Source organism: Paroedura picta, chromosome 8, assembly GCF_049243985.1.
Source record: "Paroedura picta isolate Pp20150507F chromosome 8, Ppicta_v3.0, whole genome shotgun sequence".
Lineage (NCBI taxonomy): Eukaryota > Metazoa > Chordata > Lepidosauria > Squamata > Gekkonidae > Paroedura > Paroedura picta.
Genome location: NC_135376.1, coordinates 55267105 through 55284993, shown reverse-complemented (window position 1 = coordinate 55284993; position 17889 = coordinate 55267105). Strand labels below are relative to the sequence as shown.

At 43.4% G+C, this 17889-nt stretch overlaps 1 protein-coding gene across 2 annotated transcripts in view; it reads left to right on the top strand.

The window, feature by feature from the left end:
* Positions 1-2044: 2044 nt before the first annotated feature.
* PDZD8 (PDZ domain containing 8) overlaps positions 2045-17889 on the top strand; it is a 56524-nt gene continuing 40679 nt past the window's right edge. For both annotated transcript variants that reach the window (XM_077349889.1, XM_077349888.1), the window contains exon 1: positions 2045-3244. In XM_077349889.1, the coding sequence (XP_077206004.1) occupies positions 2391-3244 (854 nt within the window). In that variant the 5' untranslated portion in view covers positions 2045-2390. The remainder of the gene's footprint in view (positions 3245-17889) is intronic.

The following is a 17889-nucleotide window of genomic DNA, read 5'->3' as shown; positions in this document are numbered from 1 at the left end:
TGTTTTTATAATTCAGTTCAAACTTTATTACAGTCGTCCAGACCAAGTTATATGAATTTAATACATAAAAGATCAAAATAATATGTTCATTTAATATAATACAATTTAAAACAGATCATAAAATAGAACTTAAAATTATGCTACTTTAGAGCATTGGATTTTTATGGCGGCGGAACAAAACTTAGCCAGCTGAGTTGTCATCTGGGGGGCCTCATCACTTAGCAGCCTCTTTGTTCAATCTACATCATGATGTTCTGGCAACTTTTTAAGGAGTGGTTCAATCATTGCTACGAATGTCTACATAAGCAGGGCAGTGGAACCATATATGCTCTCTTGTATGAACATATCATCCTATACATTATGCTTTTATAATTTATATGATGATATGTTGAATACTCTTTCACTGCTGTACTTTTGTTGAACTATTTCTTTTCCTGTTACAGCCAATGGCTAATGGGAATAAGCTGCAACTTCAGGTAAATGTAGCAAGTAGTCCATAACTTGGTTCCAGCTTCTCAGACTTGCATATTAGAAAATCTTATGGAACCTCTGAAAAATACTCTTATGTTCTCCCAAAGTATGTCCCACTGGTTTAAATGAGGCCTAAGTAGACGTTGATGTTTGCATCTTTAAACCATTAATTAATGAAAATATAATTGTTTTATACCAGCCAATAATTATTTTAAAGAAATATTGTACCTGTGACTTTGAATAATTTATATTCCCATTTAGCTTCAGAAGCCACTGTATAGTATTAATAGAATAACAAAATCCAACTATTTCCTGCTGTTTCTATCAGTAAAACATTTTTTCTTGCCAGTTCTGCATTTTGAACTACATGCCCCTTATGGTTTCAAAAGATATATGCCTATTTTTTTACATTCACAGAACTCCGATTAGGCATTTTCAGTTGCCCTCAATAGCCTACAGACATGCCCAATAAATCATTCCTTCTATTTTTTGAATTTGTTATCATTAAAAAAAGGTTGTCACTTTCAGTTTGCTGGGTCCTTGTATTAGACAGAAACCTTATCCCTTCTGTTGATTAGACACATGCCCTTCCAGGTCCAGCTATCATTTTGCTGGCAGTAACTACTTCCAGTGAAGTATTCTCCCACCCCCGCCCCCGCCTTTGTTCTTATTATAACACATCCAGTTCGACCAAGCCTTCTGGAGAACTCAAAAGCTTGCACGGAACTTTGTGGTGCTATCCTTGGTCCTGATAAAAGCTATCACGTGGCATTTCTTGTTGTTTTTGTGTCCATTTTTAATTATACGCATGCGTAAAACTTTTCAATTTATCTTCTTGGCAGTAACCACGGTCAGCCAACGGCGTAATCCATAATAGCTGAAAAGGCAATCTGACTACTGGGGGAAGGGCAATCGTCAATGCGGTGGGAGAGTAATGCAGGCAAGAAACCCAGAGCACAACGACCGATGGTTCTTGCAATTGGAGTGGTTTGCTATGGAGAATCTATGGCACAAAGAAACACGATGGTGTATTTTGGAATGCGCGCAGTTGTTTCTATGCGCCTTCTGCATTTCATGATGTTGAAGAAAAGTCTAAACCGACCCCAACCCCCAAAGAAGCGAGTACAACAGTGCAACCCATAAAAAAAAAATCACACAATTTACAGTTCCAAAGTTCTGGAAAGCTGTAACTGTTTAGGGATGCAGTGTAGACTGCGTACTTTGGTGAGGAAAAGGGACTCTCCTTGTTCTGCAGACGGAACGCAACAAAAGTTAGCTTTGCAAAACATGACGCGTTTGAAACCGGGATCCTCTCCATCCACCTTTGAGCCCGTCATTGCGTTCCAAATCCAGGCCAGCGTGTCCCCCGCTGAGCGCGAGTCGAACCCTCCTCCGCACAGTTTACGAGACGCGCACAAAACAAGGCAGGAAAAGCCCACAGACCGGCCGAGCGAGACGCGCACGCGCACCTCCGCCTCTCCTAACTCCCCCCCCCGCCCTTTCCCTCCGCAGTATTATGAGGTCAGCGCGCGGGAGGACGTGCTTTGTGACGTCACTCTCCGGGCCGCTCCGGTTTCCTCCAATCTAGGCGTGAGGGGAGGGGGGAGCGGCCAGGGAGAGAACTGGCAGTTGGTTTCTCCTGTCCGGAGGAGGAGAAAAAGGAAGGAGAAAGGAGGAAGGACCCGGATGCCGCTGCTGTGGGAGGCGGAGCGGGCCAAGGGGGGAAGGAGTTCTCTCGCCCCGCGGCGGCGGCGGAGGCTGACTGGGACGGTTTGAGACGGCGCCAGAGAGCTCCGGGTCCCCTCAGGTCGCCGCCCGCAAGAGAAAGCTGGAGGGGTTGTCGGGGGCGGCGGCGGCAGCGGCAGGAGCCGGCGTGTCTGCCTGAGGCGGCGGGAAGCACTGAGGCGAGGCGAGGCGCGATGATGTCGGTGTACGGGGTGCTGCTGTCGGCTCTGCTGGGCTCCTGCCTCACGCTGCTGCTCCAGCTCCTGTTGCTGTATCGGAAGAAGCCCGAACCTCCCGAGGGGCCGTCGCAGCCGCCCGCCTCCAGCCCCTTCACCACCAGGGTGCTCCCCGACTCCAGCCTCAAGGAGTATTTCGCCGGCAGTCCCGGGCACGGGCCCGAGGGCCCCTCGACGGGGAGCTCGACTCCCAACCAGTCCCCGTCCCGGACCGAGCAGGGTCCCCGGCAGGAGCCCTTGGTGGAATCCACGGAGGAGACCCTCTACTGGCTCAACGCCGTCTGCCTCTTTCTCTTCCGAGAGCTCAGGGACACCTCCCTGGTTAGGCACTGGGTCACCAGGAAGATCAAGGTGGAATTTGAAGAGCTGCTGCAGACCAAAATGACAGGCAAGGTGCTGGAAGGACTCAGCCTGCGGGATGTCTCTCTGGGTGATGTGGTGCCCCTCTTCAAGAACATCAAGCTCCTGCGGCCGGTGGTCTGTAATGAGGAAGGCTGCCCAGAGGAGCTGGACTTCGAGGTTGATATCGAGTACAGCGGTGGCTTCCACTTGGCCATTGATGCCGACCTGGTCTTTGGCAAGTCAGCCTATCTCTTTGTCAAGATCTCCAAAATAGTGGGTCGGTTAAGACTGGTCTTTACGCGTTTGCCTTTCACTCACTGGTCCTTCACCTTTGTGGATGAACCTGTCATCGGCTTCGATGTCAAGTCCCAATTTGAAGGGCGGCCCCTGCCTCAGCTTACTTCCATCATTGTCAATCAGTTCAAGAAGGTTATTAGGCGTAAGCATACTTTGCCGCACTATAAAATCAGGTGAGGTGTTTGGGGCTTAAGCTGCAAATGCGCTTATTTTACTTAAGAAGTATTGTAGGGACATTTGAAGTAGGCACCAAAAATTCCTCTGGGAAGTGTTAAGATAGAAAGGCCATCAGGATTTTGCTTGCCTGGCTAATTTGGTTTCAGTCACTACTGACCCTTCCCCCATGTAGCATGTGCAAAGAAGGAGAGAGATTTTTCCCCCTGTTGTTAGGGTGGGCTTTGAAAGAAAGTAGAAGCAGCACACTCCTGTTTTCCTGTGAATGCCAAGTGAAAAACAGAAAAAACACTTATTTTTTTCTCCTGTAAATTCTCTGCAGAAAAAAAGAAGTGGAATTTTCTTGGGTTTTGCCAGACATACCAAGAGCATCTCACTGCTATTGCTGCCTCTTGGAAAAACTGATGGGAAGAGAAGCTTTCTGTTATCTCAAGTTCATTGTGAACTGCAGATGCATGTGTGGGTGCCCCTCTCCCCTGGTATTGGTGGTGAGCACTGTCTTTGCCTTTGTGAGGGCTTCCCTGAGATCTCTTTTTTGTGGAGAACTCTGAAGAGATTGGATGGTCTCTTTATTTGTGTGGACTAGGAGTGCCAGCTGCAGGAATGCAAGCAATCTTCAAGTACAAACTGTCAGGATCTAATATTCTTTGTAAATCTTAGGAGCTAACTAGAATTTCCAGCAGAAAAGATTGTGATACTGTTTTGATACTGCCTTTATACAGTGCTTTTTGATGTATTTAGTTCTTTATAGGAGTGGTGTTCTATCTTTTGGGGCCTGGGTGTCAGGACAGAAAATCGGAACACTCACTTGTGAGGATGGAGGGGGGGGGAGGTCTGAGAGGACAATATTTCACGCAATGCATATACTGTATATTAATTTGTGAGAATGGTATGGGAGTAAGGGACTAACATACGAATGTTTTAGAAATGTCAGTATATCCCAACTTGACTATATCACTGCTTTGGGGCTTAGGTAAGGATGCTGCTATGACAAAGAATTGTCTTTGCTGTTTTTGACACCTGCTGCAGGTTGCCTATCCCTGCTTTATGATAGCTAAAGAAAAGCTCAAGTTCTTGGACATACAGTATTCAGAATTACTGGTGCCTTTTCATAGTACAATCTGTTAAACTGGAGGCAGACACTATTCTTTGGTGAGATGAAGACATTCTGAACAAGATATTGTTCTTAGTAGGATGTACACTAATCCTACTGTTGCCTCTGATAAAGCCGAGGCAACAGTAGGATTGTAGCAAGTATTTATATTGTTTCTGTGCAGATTATTGTGCAGATTAATTTATAAATTTCAAAATATAACATGTCTTAATTATGAAATCAAACAATGCAATTCTGTATTTGTACATTATGAATTTGTGTTCTTAAGATACATTTTAGTCGTTTTCCTAAAGTTTGTTTTGTCTTCCCACCTCTGGGGGGAAAACCTGTTGTACTCAAATATGGGAGAAATGCTATGTCTTGGGCTTCATCATATTTTCCAAAATCTAGCATTCTCTAGTTGTTAAGCTATTTTTTTAAATGTACATTCTTGTACTCTGCATTAGTATTCAGTTTTGATCACCTGTCTTGCTCCTGTTTTGTATTCAGAATTTCTAGCACAGGCTACCATGCTGTGTAATCTTGTGTTGAAAAGGCTTAATGTTTCTTCTAGCTCTGATCCCCAAGACATTTAGTAGTATAGGTCTTTTTGCATCAACATATTTGTTTGACTTTTAAGTATGCAGCTGTAAGTTTTTTAAGTATGCAGCTGTAAGTTTGGATTTTTTTGAAGTGTTAATGTATTAACACAAAACAAAGTTTGAGTTCACTAGCAACTTTAAGACCAACAATTTTTTATTCAAGGTATAAGCTTTTGTGTGCATGCATACATGCTCAGATTCATCAGACTAACATGGCCACCCACCTGATTCTTATCTTAATGCAAGACAGCAAGTGATCTTCAATAGTTGATTCAATTTCTGTGTATAATAGGGATCATACAGAGAGCTGCAAGGAGAAATCTTCTTTCCATAGCTTTGGTCAGTTGTAATTGGCTTGAAGTGAAGAGTTGCTTGTCTTGTAGTGTGTGGTCCTGAGCCCTGGAAGAATTGGCTTTCAGTAGCCTGAGCCTCTGAAGAGGAAACTAAGAATAGCAGACTCCTCAGGTCAATTAATATTCCTATTCTGGCAGTCAACGCAAACTCTTGCTCAGTGGGGAGAATGCCTTATACTGTATAACTAGGCACAGAAGAGATTATGCTGTGCTTAAAGTGTGCTTTCTTTGCATTTTGACTGTGTACTTAATGGCTGAATCTGTACATCTTTGGCATAAACAGTGTCATCTCCTAGGAGGTCCCTGGAAAATTTGCTATTCTCAAGAGGAGAGAATGAGGATAGTAATCTGTTCCCAAGCTTACAAGCATGCTGAAAAAAAGAACAGAGTGGCTTGGTTATATGAGGAGAACTGTACCTCCTCCTTTTGGTGACTTTGGGTTTAGTTGTTTTTTAAAATCCCCTCCTAGCTTTCTGTGCTGGCTCAGGAAAGCTGAGACGAGAAAGAGATTAGAGAGCATGTGAAATAATGTTTTCTTTTTGTTCAGGTTGATTTAGTCTCAGATTTAAACCTTTCCAGTTTCTTCCCTGTGACTAGAATGAGTAGACATTCTCCGTCTCATTGATTACTCCAGTTTCTTCACTTCCTTTATTAAACATATATGGCAAAGGTGCAGTATCACAAGGAGTAGGGGGTGATTGCTAGACTCAGTTGAGCCTGCAGTGAAATGTGGAGTAGCCTGAATTATAAAAGTTAATGTCTTCAGGCAGTATGGGTGAAAATGAGGAGATAAAAACCAATTACCTTTCTAATGCCTTGTTTTAAAAAAACTTTCTCTGCAAGGCCAGATTCATGCCATAGAATTGTTGAGATCCCACTAAAATCATGGTATACTTATTTTTCTGGAGAATTTTAGAATAAACATATTCTGATATCCTCAGAGTGTATTTAGCTTGATTAATTTGGTGAATCCTATTCAAATTTAGAAGATATTCACATTACTGTTCTAAACCAGATGTTATTAATTGTTGGCCCGATTTTAAGTAAAGCAATAAAGGGATGGCTTTTTTAATGGTAAATTTCATTCTGTTAATGAGCTGTCTCTGAAGCACTATGGTAATTTCAAATAATGACACTTCGCCCCATCTTTGTTGCTGCACAATCTTTCTTAGAGGTTTTTTTTTAATGTGCTAGGTTGAGCGCTATGATGCTAAATCAGTATAGCACTGAAACACTCCATTGAGTCACTGGAGCTAAGTAGTGCTGCTATAGCGCTGAAACGTGATATTGGTTTAGTGCTATAGCACTGCACTTAGAATGTTAAAAAAAAACCTCCAACGAAAATTGCACATTGAAAATGGGTAGAGGGAAAAGTAGCATTGTAGAAAGCACTAGGGGCATTTTAAAAAGCATACCACAGAGATTCAGAAGCACAATGGCAGAAAACAGAAGAACGCAGTTTCCCTCAGAAGAGTATCAACCACACTTTGGTAACCTAATGCAAATGAGCTTGTTGGAACAAGTGAATAGATTCTGTTGGCAACTGTTAACTAAAACAGATCTGTCTGAAATAACAAAAATCTGTTGTTGATGATGATGATGTTAGCCATTCAGCTGAGTCTGACTCTTGCCAATCCAAAAATCTATTAGCAACCAATTACTAAAAGTAAATTAATCAGTCAAGACGGTGATTATTTTATTCTGCGTAAATTCCTATTGATATTGGTTGGGAATCCAAAGTTCATACAAGCTTTTCAGGTTTCCTTCCTGGTGGCAGCTCCTTGCTTCCCCCAAAATGGTTCCTGTAGGTTAGGAACCCTGTGGAAAGTCCTATGGGATTTGTTAGAAGTAAAAAAAAAAATCATTTTCCCATATGCATGTATGAAAATACTTGGCGCACACAAGCCTATTTATGTTCTTAATACCGTAAGCACGTACTGTGGATGTGAAAAGGACTTTCGAATTCTAAGCATCATTTAAAATATTTTGCATATTCTTGGGAGCCTGCCAGTGTTGTGCTAGCACTTATTACTCTGTCTATTAGAGACGTAAAATTTTCAGAAGTTTTAAAACTGGGGGGGGAGACTTTTTGGGGGGAAATATAACAATTACAAATACTTACTGTCCTATCAAACCTAAACTAATTTTACTATTTTAACAACATAAAACATATTATTTATAACTTAGTGTAAAAACTTGCAATATTTGACTTATTATTATTATTATTATTAAAGTTATAAATGCTTAGTTTTCTACAATCAAAATTTCAAATACACTCACTGCAAGCAGATGCACCCTGTGCTATAAATTAGAGCACATGTAGTTTAGTTCCATCTAGATGTTACTTTCTTCCTTCTGTGGCTACTGGTTAGAAAGAGCTCAGTTCTCAATGGAACATGCAAATATTTCTTCTGGAGTTTTTGCTTTACTTCCTGATTTTTTTTCGTTCCAGCAAGGTAGGGCAATAAGCTACTTGTTACCCAATTTGCTGGTATATGTGTCATAATTGTTTCAGGGAGTTGAAAAGGTCAGCTACAAGGAAGAGTCAGGAGAAAAGGAAGCATGCAGCTGCTGATAAACAATGAAAGCTGTTTCCCTATGATGAGTAGGTGTCCTTCTGGCTGCATGAATGCATCATATACAAGAATTATATATGTCTACATAATGCTTACCTTTTTATTAAAAGCACTTCACTCACTGTAAAACAGAAAATATGTCTAAGAGCAGGGTTCTTTGGTGCTCTGTTGGGAAAATAGAAAAAATGCCAAAAAAGAAAGTGTCTGTGTGTGTGTGTGTGGGGGAACTCCCCCCAAACAAGTTTTCTGAGTGCCCCCACACAAACACTGCCACTGATTCCAAGGGTGTGGTAGAAAATGCAGCTAGATGGCCCTGGCCTGGCCACAGCAGCATTGGTTCCCTGGCCTCTAACAAATGCTGACATGGAATCTATTCGGTTCCCATCTGTAGGGGACCAAATGGAGTTCCTCTCTCCTCCAGTCCTAGAGATGGCTTACATCTGTCTCCTTGGTGGATACACTAGAGCAGTGGTCCCAAACCTTTTTATCACTGGGGATCAGTCAACGTTTGATAATTTTACTGAGGCCCGGGGGGGGGGGTAGTCTTTTGCTGAGGGACGTCGCCACCACTGCCGGAGCCCCTGCTCCACTTGCTTTCCCGTCTGTGCCCCTGACTTCCTGCCACCTGCTGGGGGGCATCACCAGCAGCAGCTGCGCAGTGTCACGCTGAGGGGGATCCCCAGCCATGGTGGCCACTGGAGAGCACCAAAAGTGAGCCAGCGGCAGAGTGGCAGGGCAGCACCCGCGACAGCAGCTAGGGAGAAGGACGAGGAGGAGCCGCAGCCCGGTACAGATTGATTCACAGACCGGTCCCGGTCCCCGGACTGAGGGTTGGGGACCACTGCACTAGAGGATTTGTCTCTCTCTTCTGGGGTTAAAGAGATTTTACTCCAGTTCAGGAAGCCCTCAACATGTTATGCCTATGGCTTAAAATGGTCATAATTCTAGAGATGTGCCATTGACAGGGATCTTTTCCCCTTCTCATGTCTTCTCTCTGACTATCTGTTTTTGCTTGCTAGGTCAGGCCTCTCAGTGGCTTTTATTTTAATCCACCTGGCAGCTGTGGCTGCACTCTATAGGGAGGTCCAAGGAATATCTATTTCTGCACACAAGTTATCACAATTTCCTTAAAGGTTTGACCAACAGATTTCCCTCTAGACTCAGGATGTTACTTCCATGGTCCTGGTCGTTAGTGTTGTCTGCCATGATGGCCCTGCCCTTGAGCCATTGGCCTCAGTGACTCTGGGCCTTTATCTATGAAAGTTGCCTTCCTGGTATCTGGTATGTCAGCCAGGCATGTTGGCGAATTGGCATCCTTTAGGATAAGTTCATATTTGCAATTTTTCCCCTGGGAGTGTGGTTCCAAGGTCAGATATGGCTTTCTTACTCAAGATAGTTTCTACCTTTCACTTAGCCTTGACATGTTATGCCTATACTCCCTTTGTTGTTCTCATCTGATTTGGCGAAGCGCTTACATTCTCTAGATGTGAAGAGGGCATTATATTGCTAGAGGCAAAGTCTGTTGTACCCAGGAATACAATGGGCACTAGCACATGCACCTGCATTGTTATCTTCCTGGCTTCAGGCCCTCCCACTCAATCTTGAGTTCCAGTGTAGTGAAGTGGTTAAAGAGTACCTTATAATCTCAAGACCTGGGTTTGATTCCTGACTTCTCCATATGCAGCCAGCTTCTCCATATGCAGCCAGCTTGGGGGGGGGGGGAGGAGGGGAGAGAGAATCAGTTCTCCTCAGGCTTATGATATTTGCTCAGATCCTCCTTCTAAGACTTCATGCATAGTGCCCACTAAGTGCCAGATGTTTTCCAGATATTTAAAAATAGTACTTGATACAAATGTGCGGTCTAAAAGCAGATGTCCACCAGTATAGATGTCAGTAGGACTGAAGAGGAGCCATGTGACCATGCTTCAAAATTTATGGGGTTTTATATTGCAATTTAATGTAAACCGCCATGAGATGACCGGTCATGGGTGTTGGTGGTCATGGTATTTATTTATTTATTTGGATTTATATAACCGCTGCTCTCAGCGAACTGGCTCATGCAGTTTGTTGTTAGGTATGAAGTCGTGTTTGACTCATCGTGACCCCATGAACAATGATCCTCCAGGACTTCCTGTACTCTACCATTCCTCGAAGTCCATTTAAGCTTGCACTGATAGGTATGTAAAATACAGATCCAATCCATAAAGCAACAATGTCAACAGTATAAAACAATCCCCCCATTAAAATATCTCTAAAACTTTACAATATTACAGGTGGCAGTAAATTAACAACCAAACTCATTCCCCTTACGGAACGATTGGGCCAGTCTGAAATCAGGCAGATCACAAAAAATGGAGGTATCAGAAGGGGTTGATCACCTCATGGCTCAGGCATACCAGCCCAAAACCCCTAAGGGGAGGGGGGAACCCTATCTTAGCCCCAGGATCACCACCCAGCCTTAACCAAATGGAAGAGCTTGTGGAAGAGCTCTGTCTTACAGGCCCTGTGGAACTCAGAGAGCTCTGTCAAGGCCCGCAGCTCTTCAGGGAGCTCATTCCACCAGGCAGGGGCCAGGACAGAAAAGGCCCTGGTCCAGGCTAGATCTGGGGTCCAAGAACTGTCAGCAGATTCCTACCCACAGAGCGAAATGCCCTGCAGGGGCCATTGGGAGGTAAGTGGTCCCTTAAGTATGTAGGGCCCAATCCACGTATAGCCTTGAAGGTTAAAACCAAAACCTTAAATTTAATCTAGAAACAGGTTGCAGTTGCCTCAGCAGACACTGGAAACTCATCCTCCAAGATGACCTGGTGAGAACCCGTGCAGCCGCATTTTGTACCAGGTGTAACTTCCGGATTAAGGACAAGGGTAGGCTCATATAGAGCAAGTTACTGAAGTCTAACTTAGAAGTGACCATTGCATGGATCACAGTGGCCAGGTGCTTTGAGGACAGGTAGGGCGCTATTAGCCATGCTTGGCACAGATGGAAAAATACCGTCTGGGCTACTTTAGTGATCTGAGCCTCCATAGAGAGTGAGGCATCCAGGTAATATCTGTTTTCAGTGAGATTCCTTCATCAGTGAGAAGTCCTGAACATTAAATAAGAATTATTATTACAATATCAAAAGAAATTATAACAATAAATACAATAAGTAAAGAAAGCTCCCTACCTCTTAATCTTCAGTATATTTATCAATAAGTATTGAGAATTTAAACATGCAAGTATACTACAAGTAGTATATTAATCATTATTAACCTTAAGTTTAAAATATATTGTACTGTTGATTCATATCATACTTTGTTGTTGTTGTTGTTGTTGTTGTTGTTGTTATGTGCGAAGTCATGTCCGACCCATTGCGACCCCATGGACAATGATCCTCCAGGCCTTCCTGTCCTTTACCATTCCCTGGAGTCCTTTTAAGTTTGCACCTACTGCTTCAGTGACTCCATCCATCCACCTCATTCTCTGTCGTCCCCTTCTTCTTTTGCCCTCGATCACTCCCAGCATTAGGCTCTTCTCCAGGGAGTCCTTCCTTCTCATGAGGTGGCCAAAGTATTTGAGTTTCATCTTCAGGATCTGGCCTTCTAAAGAGCAGTCAGGGCTGATCTCCTCTAGGACTGACCGGTTTGTTCGCCTTGCAGTCCAAGGGACTCGCAAGAGTCTTCTCCAGCACCAGAGTTCAAAAGCCTCAATTCTCGGCCTTCCTTATGGTCCAACTTTCACAGCCATACATTGCAACTGGGAATACCATAGCCTTGACTAAACGCACTTTTGTTGGCAGGGTGATGTCTCTGCTTTTTAGGATGCTGTCTAGATTTGCCATAGCTTTCCTCCCTAGGAGCAAGCGTCTTTTAATTTCTTTGCTGCAGTCCCCATCTACAGTGATCTTGGAGCCGAGGAAAATAAAATCTGTCACTATCTCCATTTCTTCCCCATCTATTTGCCAGGAATTGAGAGGGCCGGCTGCCATGATCTTTGTTTTCTTGATGCTGAATTTCAAGCCAACTTTTGCACTCTCCTCCTTCACCCACATCAACAGGTTCTTTAGGTCCTCTTCACTTTCTGCCCTTAGAGTGGTATCATTTGCATATCTGAGGTTGTTGATATTTCTCCCTGCAATCTTGATCCCAGTTTGTGACTCCTCTAATCCCGCCTTTCTCATGATGTGCTCCACATACAAGTTAAATAGGCAAGGCGACAGTATACAGCCTTGCCGAACTCCTTTCTCAATTTTGAACCAATCCGTAATTCCATGTTCAGTTCTCACTGTTGCTTCTTGACCTGCATATAAATTTCTCAAGAGACAAATAAGATGCTCTGGTATTCCCATCTCTTTAAGAACTTGCCACAGTCTGTTGTGCTCCACACAATCAAAGGCTTTAGCATAGTCAATGAAGCAGAAGTAGATGTTCTTCTGGAACTCCCTAGCTTTTTCCATGATCCAGCGTATGTTGGCAATTTGATCTCTAGTTCCTCTGCCTCTTCGAAATCCTGCCTGTACTTCTGGAAGTTCTCGGTCCACATATTGCTGGAACCTAGCTTGTAGGATTTTGAGCATAACTTTGCTAGCAGGAGAAATGAGTGCAATGGTGCGGTAGTTTGAACATTCTTTGGCATTGCCCTTTTTTTGGATTGGAATGTAAACTGACCTTTTCCAATCCTGTGGCCATTGCTGAGTTTTCCAAATTTGCTGGCATATTGAATGTAGCACTTTTACTGCATCGTCCTTTAAGATTTTGAATAGTTCAACTGGAATGCTGTCACCACCACTAGCTTTATTGTTGCTCAGACTTCCTAAGGCCCATTTGACTTCACATTCCAGGATGTCTGGCTCCAAGTCAGTAACTACCCCATTGTGGTCATCAGGGATGTTAAGCTCGCTCTTGTATAGTTCTTCTGTATAATTTTGCCACCTTTGCTTAATCTCTTCTGCTTCTGTGAGGTCCCTACCATTTTGGTCCCTTATCATACCCATCTTTGCATGAAACGTTCTCTTCATATCTCCAATTTTCTTGAAAAGATCTCTGGTCCTCCCCATTCTATTGTTTTCTTCTATTTGTTTGCACTGTTCATTTAAGAAGGCATTCTTATCTCTTCTAGCTTTTCTCTGGAATTCTGCATTCAATTGGGTGTATCTTTCTCTTTCTCCCTTGTCTTTCACTTCCCTTCTCTCCTTAGCTATTTGTAAAGCTTCCTCAGACAGCCATTTTGATTTCTTGCATTTGTTTTTCTTTGGGATGGTTTGCTACCTCTTGTACAATGTCGCGAACCTCCGTCCATAGTTCTTCAGGCACTCTGTCTATCAGATCTAATTCCTTAAATCTATTTGTCACCTCTACTGTGTATTCGTCGGGGATATGATTTAGTTCGTACCTGAGTGGCCTAGTGCTTTTCCCTACTTTCTTCAATTTAAGCCTAAATTTTGCAACAAGAAGCTCATGATCTGAACCACAATCAGCTCCTGGTCTTGTTTTTATTGCCTGTATAGAACTTTTCCATCTTTGGCTGCAGAGCACATAGTCAATCTGATTTCAGTGTTGACCGTCTGGTGATGTCCATGTGTAGAGTCGTCTCTTGGGTTGTTGGAAGAGAGTGTTTGCTATGACCATTGTTATCCTGTTATCCCGGTTATCTTTTGGCTTCCTACTTTAGCATTCCAATCCCCCATGATGATAAGCACATCATTTTTGGGTGTTGCTTCTAGAAGGTGTTGTAGGGCTTCATAGAACTGATCAATTTCATCCTCTTCAGCAGCAGTGGTTGGGGCATAGACCTGGATCACTGTGATGTTGAATGGTTTGCCTTGGATTCGAACTGAGATCATTCTGTCATTTTGGGGATTGTATCCCAAGACCGCTTTTCCTACTCTCTTATGGATTATGAAGGCTACTCCATTTCTTCTGTGAGATTCTTGTCCACAGTAGTATACCTGATGGTAATCTGAATTAAATTCACCCATTCCTGTCCATTTTAGTTCACTGATTCCTAAAATGTCGATGTTCAGTCTTGTCATTTCTTGTTTAACCACGTCCAGCTTGCCTTGATTCATGGATCTGACGTTCCAGGTTCCTATGGAATAAAAATCTTTACAGCATCGGACTGTCTTTTCGCCACCAGTTACTTCCACAACTGAGTGTCCTTTCGGCTTTGGCCCAGCCGCTTCATTCATTCTGGCGCTACTCGTACTAGCCGTCTGCTCATCCCCAGTAGCATATTGGACACCTTCCGACCTGAGGGGCTCATCTTCCGGTGTCATATCGTTTTGCCTTTTGGAACTGTCCATAGAGTTTTCATGGCAAAGATACTGGAGTGGTTTGCCATTTCCTTCTCCAGTGGATCACCTTTTGTCAGAGCTCTCAGCTATGACCTGTCCGTCTTGGGTGGCCCTGCACGGCATAGCTCATAGCTTCACTGAGCTACGCAAGCCCCCTTGCCACAACAAGGCAGCGATCCTTGAAGGGGGTATCATACTTTACCTTATATATATTAATAGTATAATACTAGTTTAAACACAGCACTAGAACTGGCATGCTTCTTATAGTAGTTTCAGGATGATTATCCAAGAAACTTGTTAACAAGATCCACACCTGGAATAATTTAGTTTGTATAAATTTTGGTAGCAATTTAGTCAGTTGTGAACGTGTCAATACAGCCCGGTATCCCCATACCTATGTGAGCCTGTAGCCAGTATTATGGACCAAGAACCCAGGCGGACTGATGTAGGACCGAGAACCCAGGTGGCGCCAGATCTTTCTCAGTCAGGCATGCCAGGTCTACCCTGTGCACTAGGAAGTAGTCCCGCAGGCTCAAGCATTTGTTCTTTATTGACCTGACATTGCAAAGCATCAACACTGGCTCCGCCCTAGCGCTCTCAGCTACAAACTTAGGGATAGGATGGAAGTTTGAATGGCAGTGAGTTTATCGACTAGCCTGATGACCATGCTTCCACAGTCGGGGCCTTTCTGGGCCTACTGCCCCCCTATTATCGAACCTTCTCCCACCGCTATACCTTGTGTGGCCCAGAGGTGCTGCAATTATCATCCCGGGTAGGGCCTTAACCCCATCCCCCCTCACTGCTGTTACCCCTGCATGGCAGTCATTGCCATGTACATGAATAGAAACATAAATAAATAAACTAAGACAGTGAAAGGAAGCTGTGGAGAGAATAGTTAACAGTCATTGATAAAGCAAAACAAGCAAACATGAATTTAAGAGGTCAGAGTTTAGTAATTTCTGAGTTGGAAGTTCTGAAAAGGGGGGTCTGAATGTGAAACTAGCAGAAAGGTATTTGTACATTTGCCTTTCCTGAAGAGGAAAAATGAGGGGGAATTAACAGACATTAGAGGATAAGTAAGATAAATTGTTTCAGTGTAAAATGAATGTAAAGGTTGAGGGAAATATTGCAGGCAAATGATGATTTCCTAAAAAAAAAAGAAATCCAAGATAAAGGTTAGAATTGCATAAACCACAATGCTCGAAGGAAGTCAACTTTGTTCTAACTGAAGTCAACAAGTTGCAAAATAGTGAATGTGGAACCATACGTTTTTTATTGTGTGTTTAATTCTGCATTTTGCTTCTTTGAACTGATAAGTACATTTTTTCAATGCTGCTCTTACATGTATAACATGTAGTCTCCTAAAGTTTGTACCCTGCTACCAGATGTTCTGCTAAAAGTTACTGGATTAATATGGGTTATATTTAAGTATGTGTTCAATTAATGTCTAATGCCCTAAATATAAATTAAATGATCCTTATAACTACTGATTGGAATAGACAATAGTTTTCCATACTGAAGATGAGGAGAGCTGAGAATGAAAGAAGTGGCCACAGTTTGGGCAAGATTAAACAAATGTCTTCTTAGTTTGTTTTATTTTACATAATTTACACCCTGCCTTTCTTACCACATAAGGACCAGCATTGTGGCTAGCAAATTACAAACATAATAAAATCACAACTTTACTATTCAAACAAAACAACCAAAAAAGACATTAAAACCAGAGCTAAAATCAACATATAAAAATAACAATTAAAACTTTAGACAGGAAGAAGGGATCGTGGTGAGAATGCCAAAGGAAACAAAAAAGTCTGCTCCTGTTTATGGAAGATGGCAACAGAAGAGGACAGATAGTTTCAGAGTTTTGTTGCCATGACCAAGAAGTCCCTCTCCTCCTAGGGTTGCCACCTGCATAATCTTAGAGCTCAGGAGTGCACAAAGTAGGGCCTTGGCAGATAACAGAATTGGTTGGGTAAATTCATCAGGGAGTAGGCAGTGCTTCATGTATGTTGGTCCAAGCCATAGGTTAATGCCAGCGTGGTGTAGTGGTTAAGAGCAGCAACTTCTAATCTGGCAAGCTGGGTTTGATTCCCCACTCTTCCACATGCAGCAGGTGGGTGACCTTGGGCCACCCACACCCCTAATAGAGTTCTTCTCACAGACCAGTTCTGTCAGAACTCTCTCAGCCCCCACAGGGTGTCTGTTGTGGAGAGAGGATGGGAAGGCGATTGTGAGATTCCTTTGGGTAGTGAAAAGTGGGTATAAAAACCAACCCTTCTTCTTCTCTAGTACCTTGAATTGTATCAAAAAACAAATTGGGAGTCAGCCTACATGGAGCAGAACTGGAGTGATATCTTCCCTACAACTCACTCATTCTGGTTGATGCACACTGCACCACAATAAGTTTCTTTGTTGTCTCTGCTATACTAAACTACATTACATGATTTTAATCATGCATTTTTGATAAAACTAAAGATTACATGTAGTCCTAGATTTTTGTGTCAATTATCACAAATTCTTCTTTTTATAATATGGGAGGTGTATATAGACATCTCCCATTATGATAAGAGGCAAGGTCTACTTGCAACTTTCTGTCTCTGTTGCTTTGAGCACTTTCCTTCAGTTTTCTGCCTGAGACAGGGGAATATAATAATTATAAACTGTTATTTAAAATTGAAGAGGAATTGATTCACTGCAGATGCATGCCTTCATAGGTTAGTGTCTAATGCTCAGGAATCCATAAAAAGTTGGCTTGTGGCATAAGGAATCTACTTAATTAGGCCTTTGGTGTCAGAATAAGTTTTCAGCCTTCAGGATTCTGTATATTAGTGACCATACCTTCAAAGTATTGCTGCTATAAATCCTAACATTTTTACAGTTTATTGTAACTTAAAGCTTTCATAAGAAAAGTGTTGAAGTATATAAATAAACATATGGGGGAAGTCTCACAAGGGGAAATCTCATATTCCCACTCCACTTTGCTTTTCCTCTTTAGCCCCCCCCCCCAGCAGTTCTTGCAGCCTCTGTCCCTATTCACTGATAGCTAGCAGGCCAGCTTCTCCCCCCCCCCTCCCTGACTGGGACCTCTTTTCCCGGGGGTCTGGGTCGTGACCTGGGGAGTTCTCCCGGTCGTGGGCTGGCCTGCCGTGGCCGGGAGAAGGCGGGGAGGTCCCACCCCACCCCTAGGTCTTCTCCCAGCCACAAGAACGGGCTCGCCGCGTCAAGGACGCAGCGAGGCTGCTCCTGCGGCCGGGAGAAGGCGGCGACCCACCTGCCCACCCCGGAGCATGGCTGTGTCTTCTCCCGGCCGCAGGAGTGGCCTCGCCATGTCAACAGCCTCGCTGCCCTTCAAAAATGGCCAATAGGCCTGGAGGGGGTGGGAAGGGGAGTGCCCACAAGTGGGTGTGTACACAGCTATGCTTACCAACCATATTCTGCATGATCATGTAACTTCTGGGGCTTCTTGAAGCCTGAAGAATGTTTCAGAGGTTTCTCAATGGTAAAAAAGTTGAGAAAGGCTGCTTTAGAATCAGGATACTATATTCTCCTGCTTTTATTGTCAATGATACCCCAGCTAGACTTACTGCTAGCCAGTCCCCTTTCCTGCAGTATATGGCCATTGCTGGATTTCTGACAGTCAGGGCTGCCAATTGCTCCCATCCTGAGGTAGCCTCTTCCTCCTCAGCCTTGCCTCAAGCTGTCAGGAGCCATCTTGGCTGGAGCATTCCCAGACAGCTGCCTATTTTTT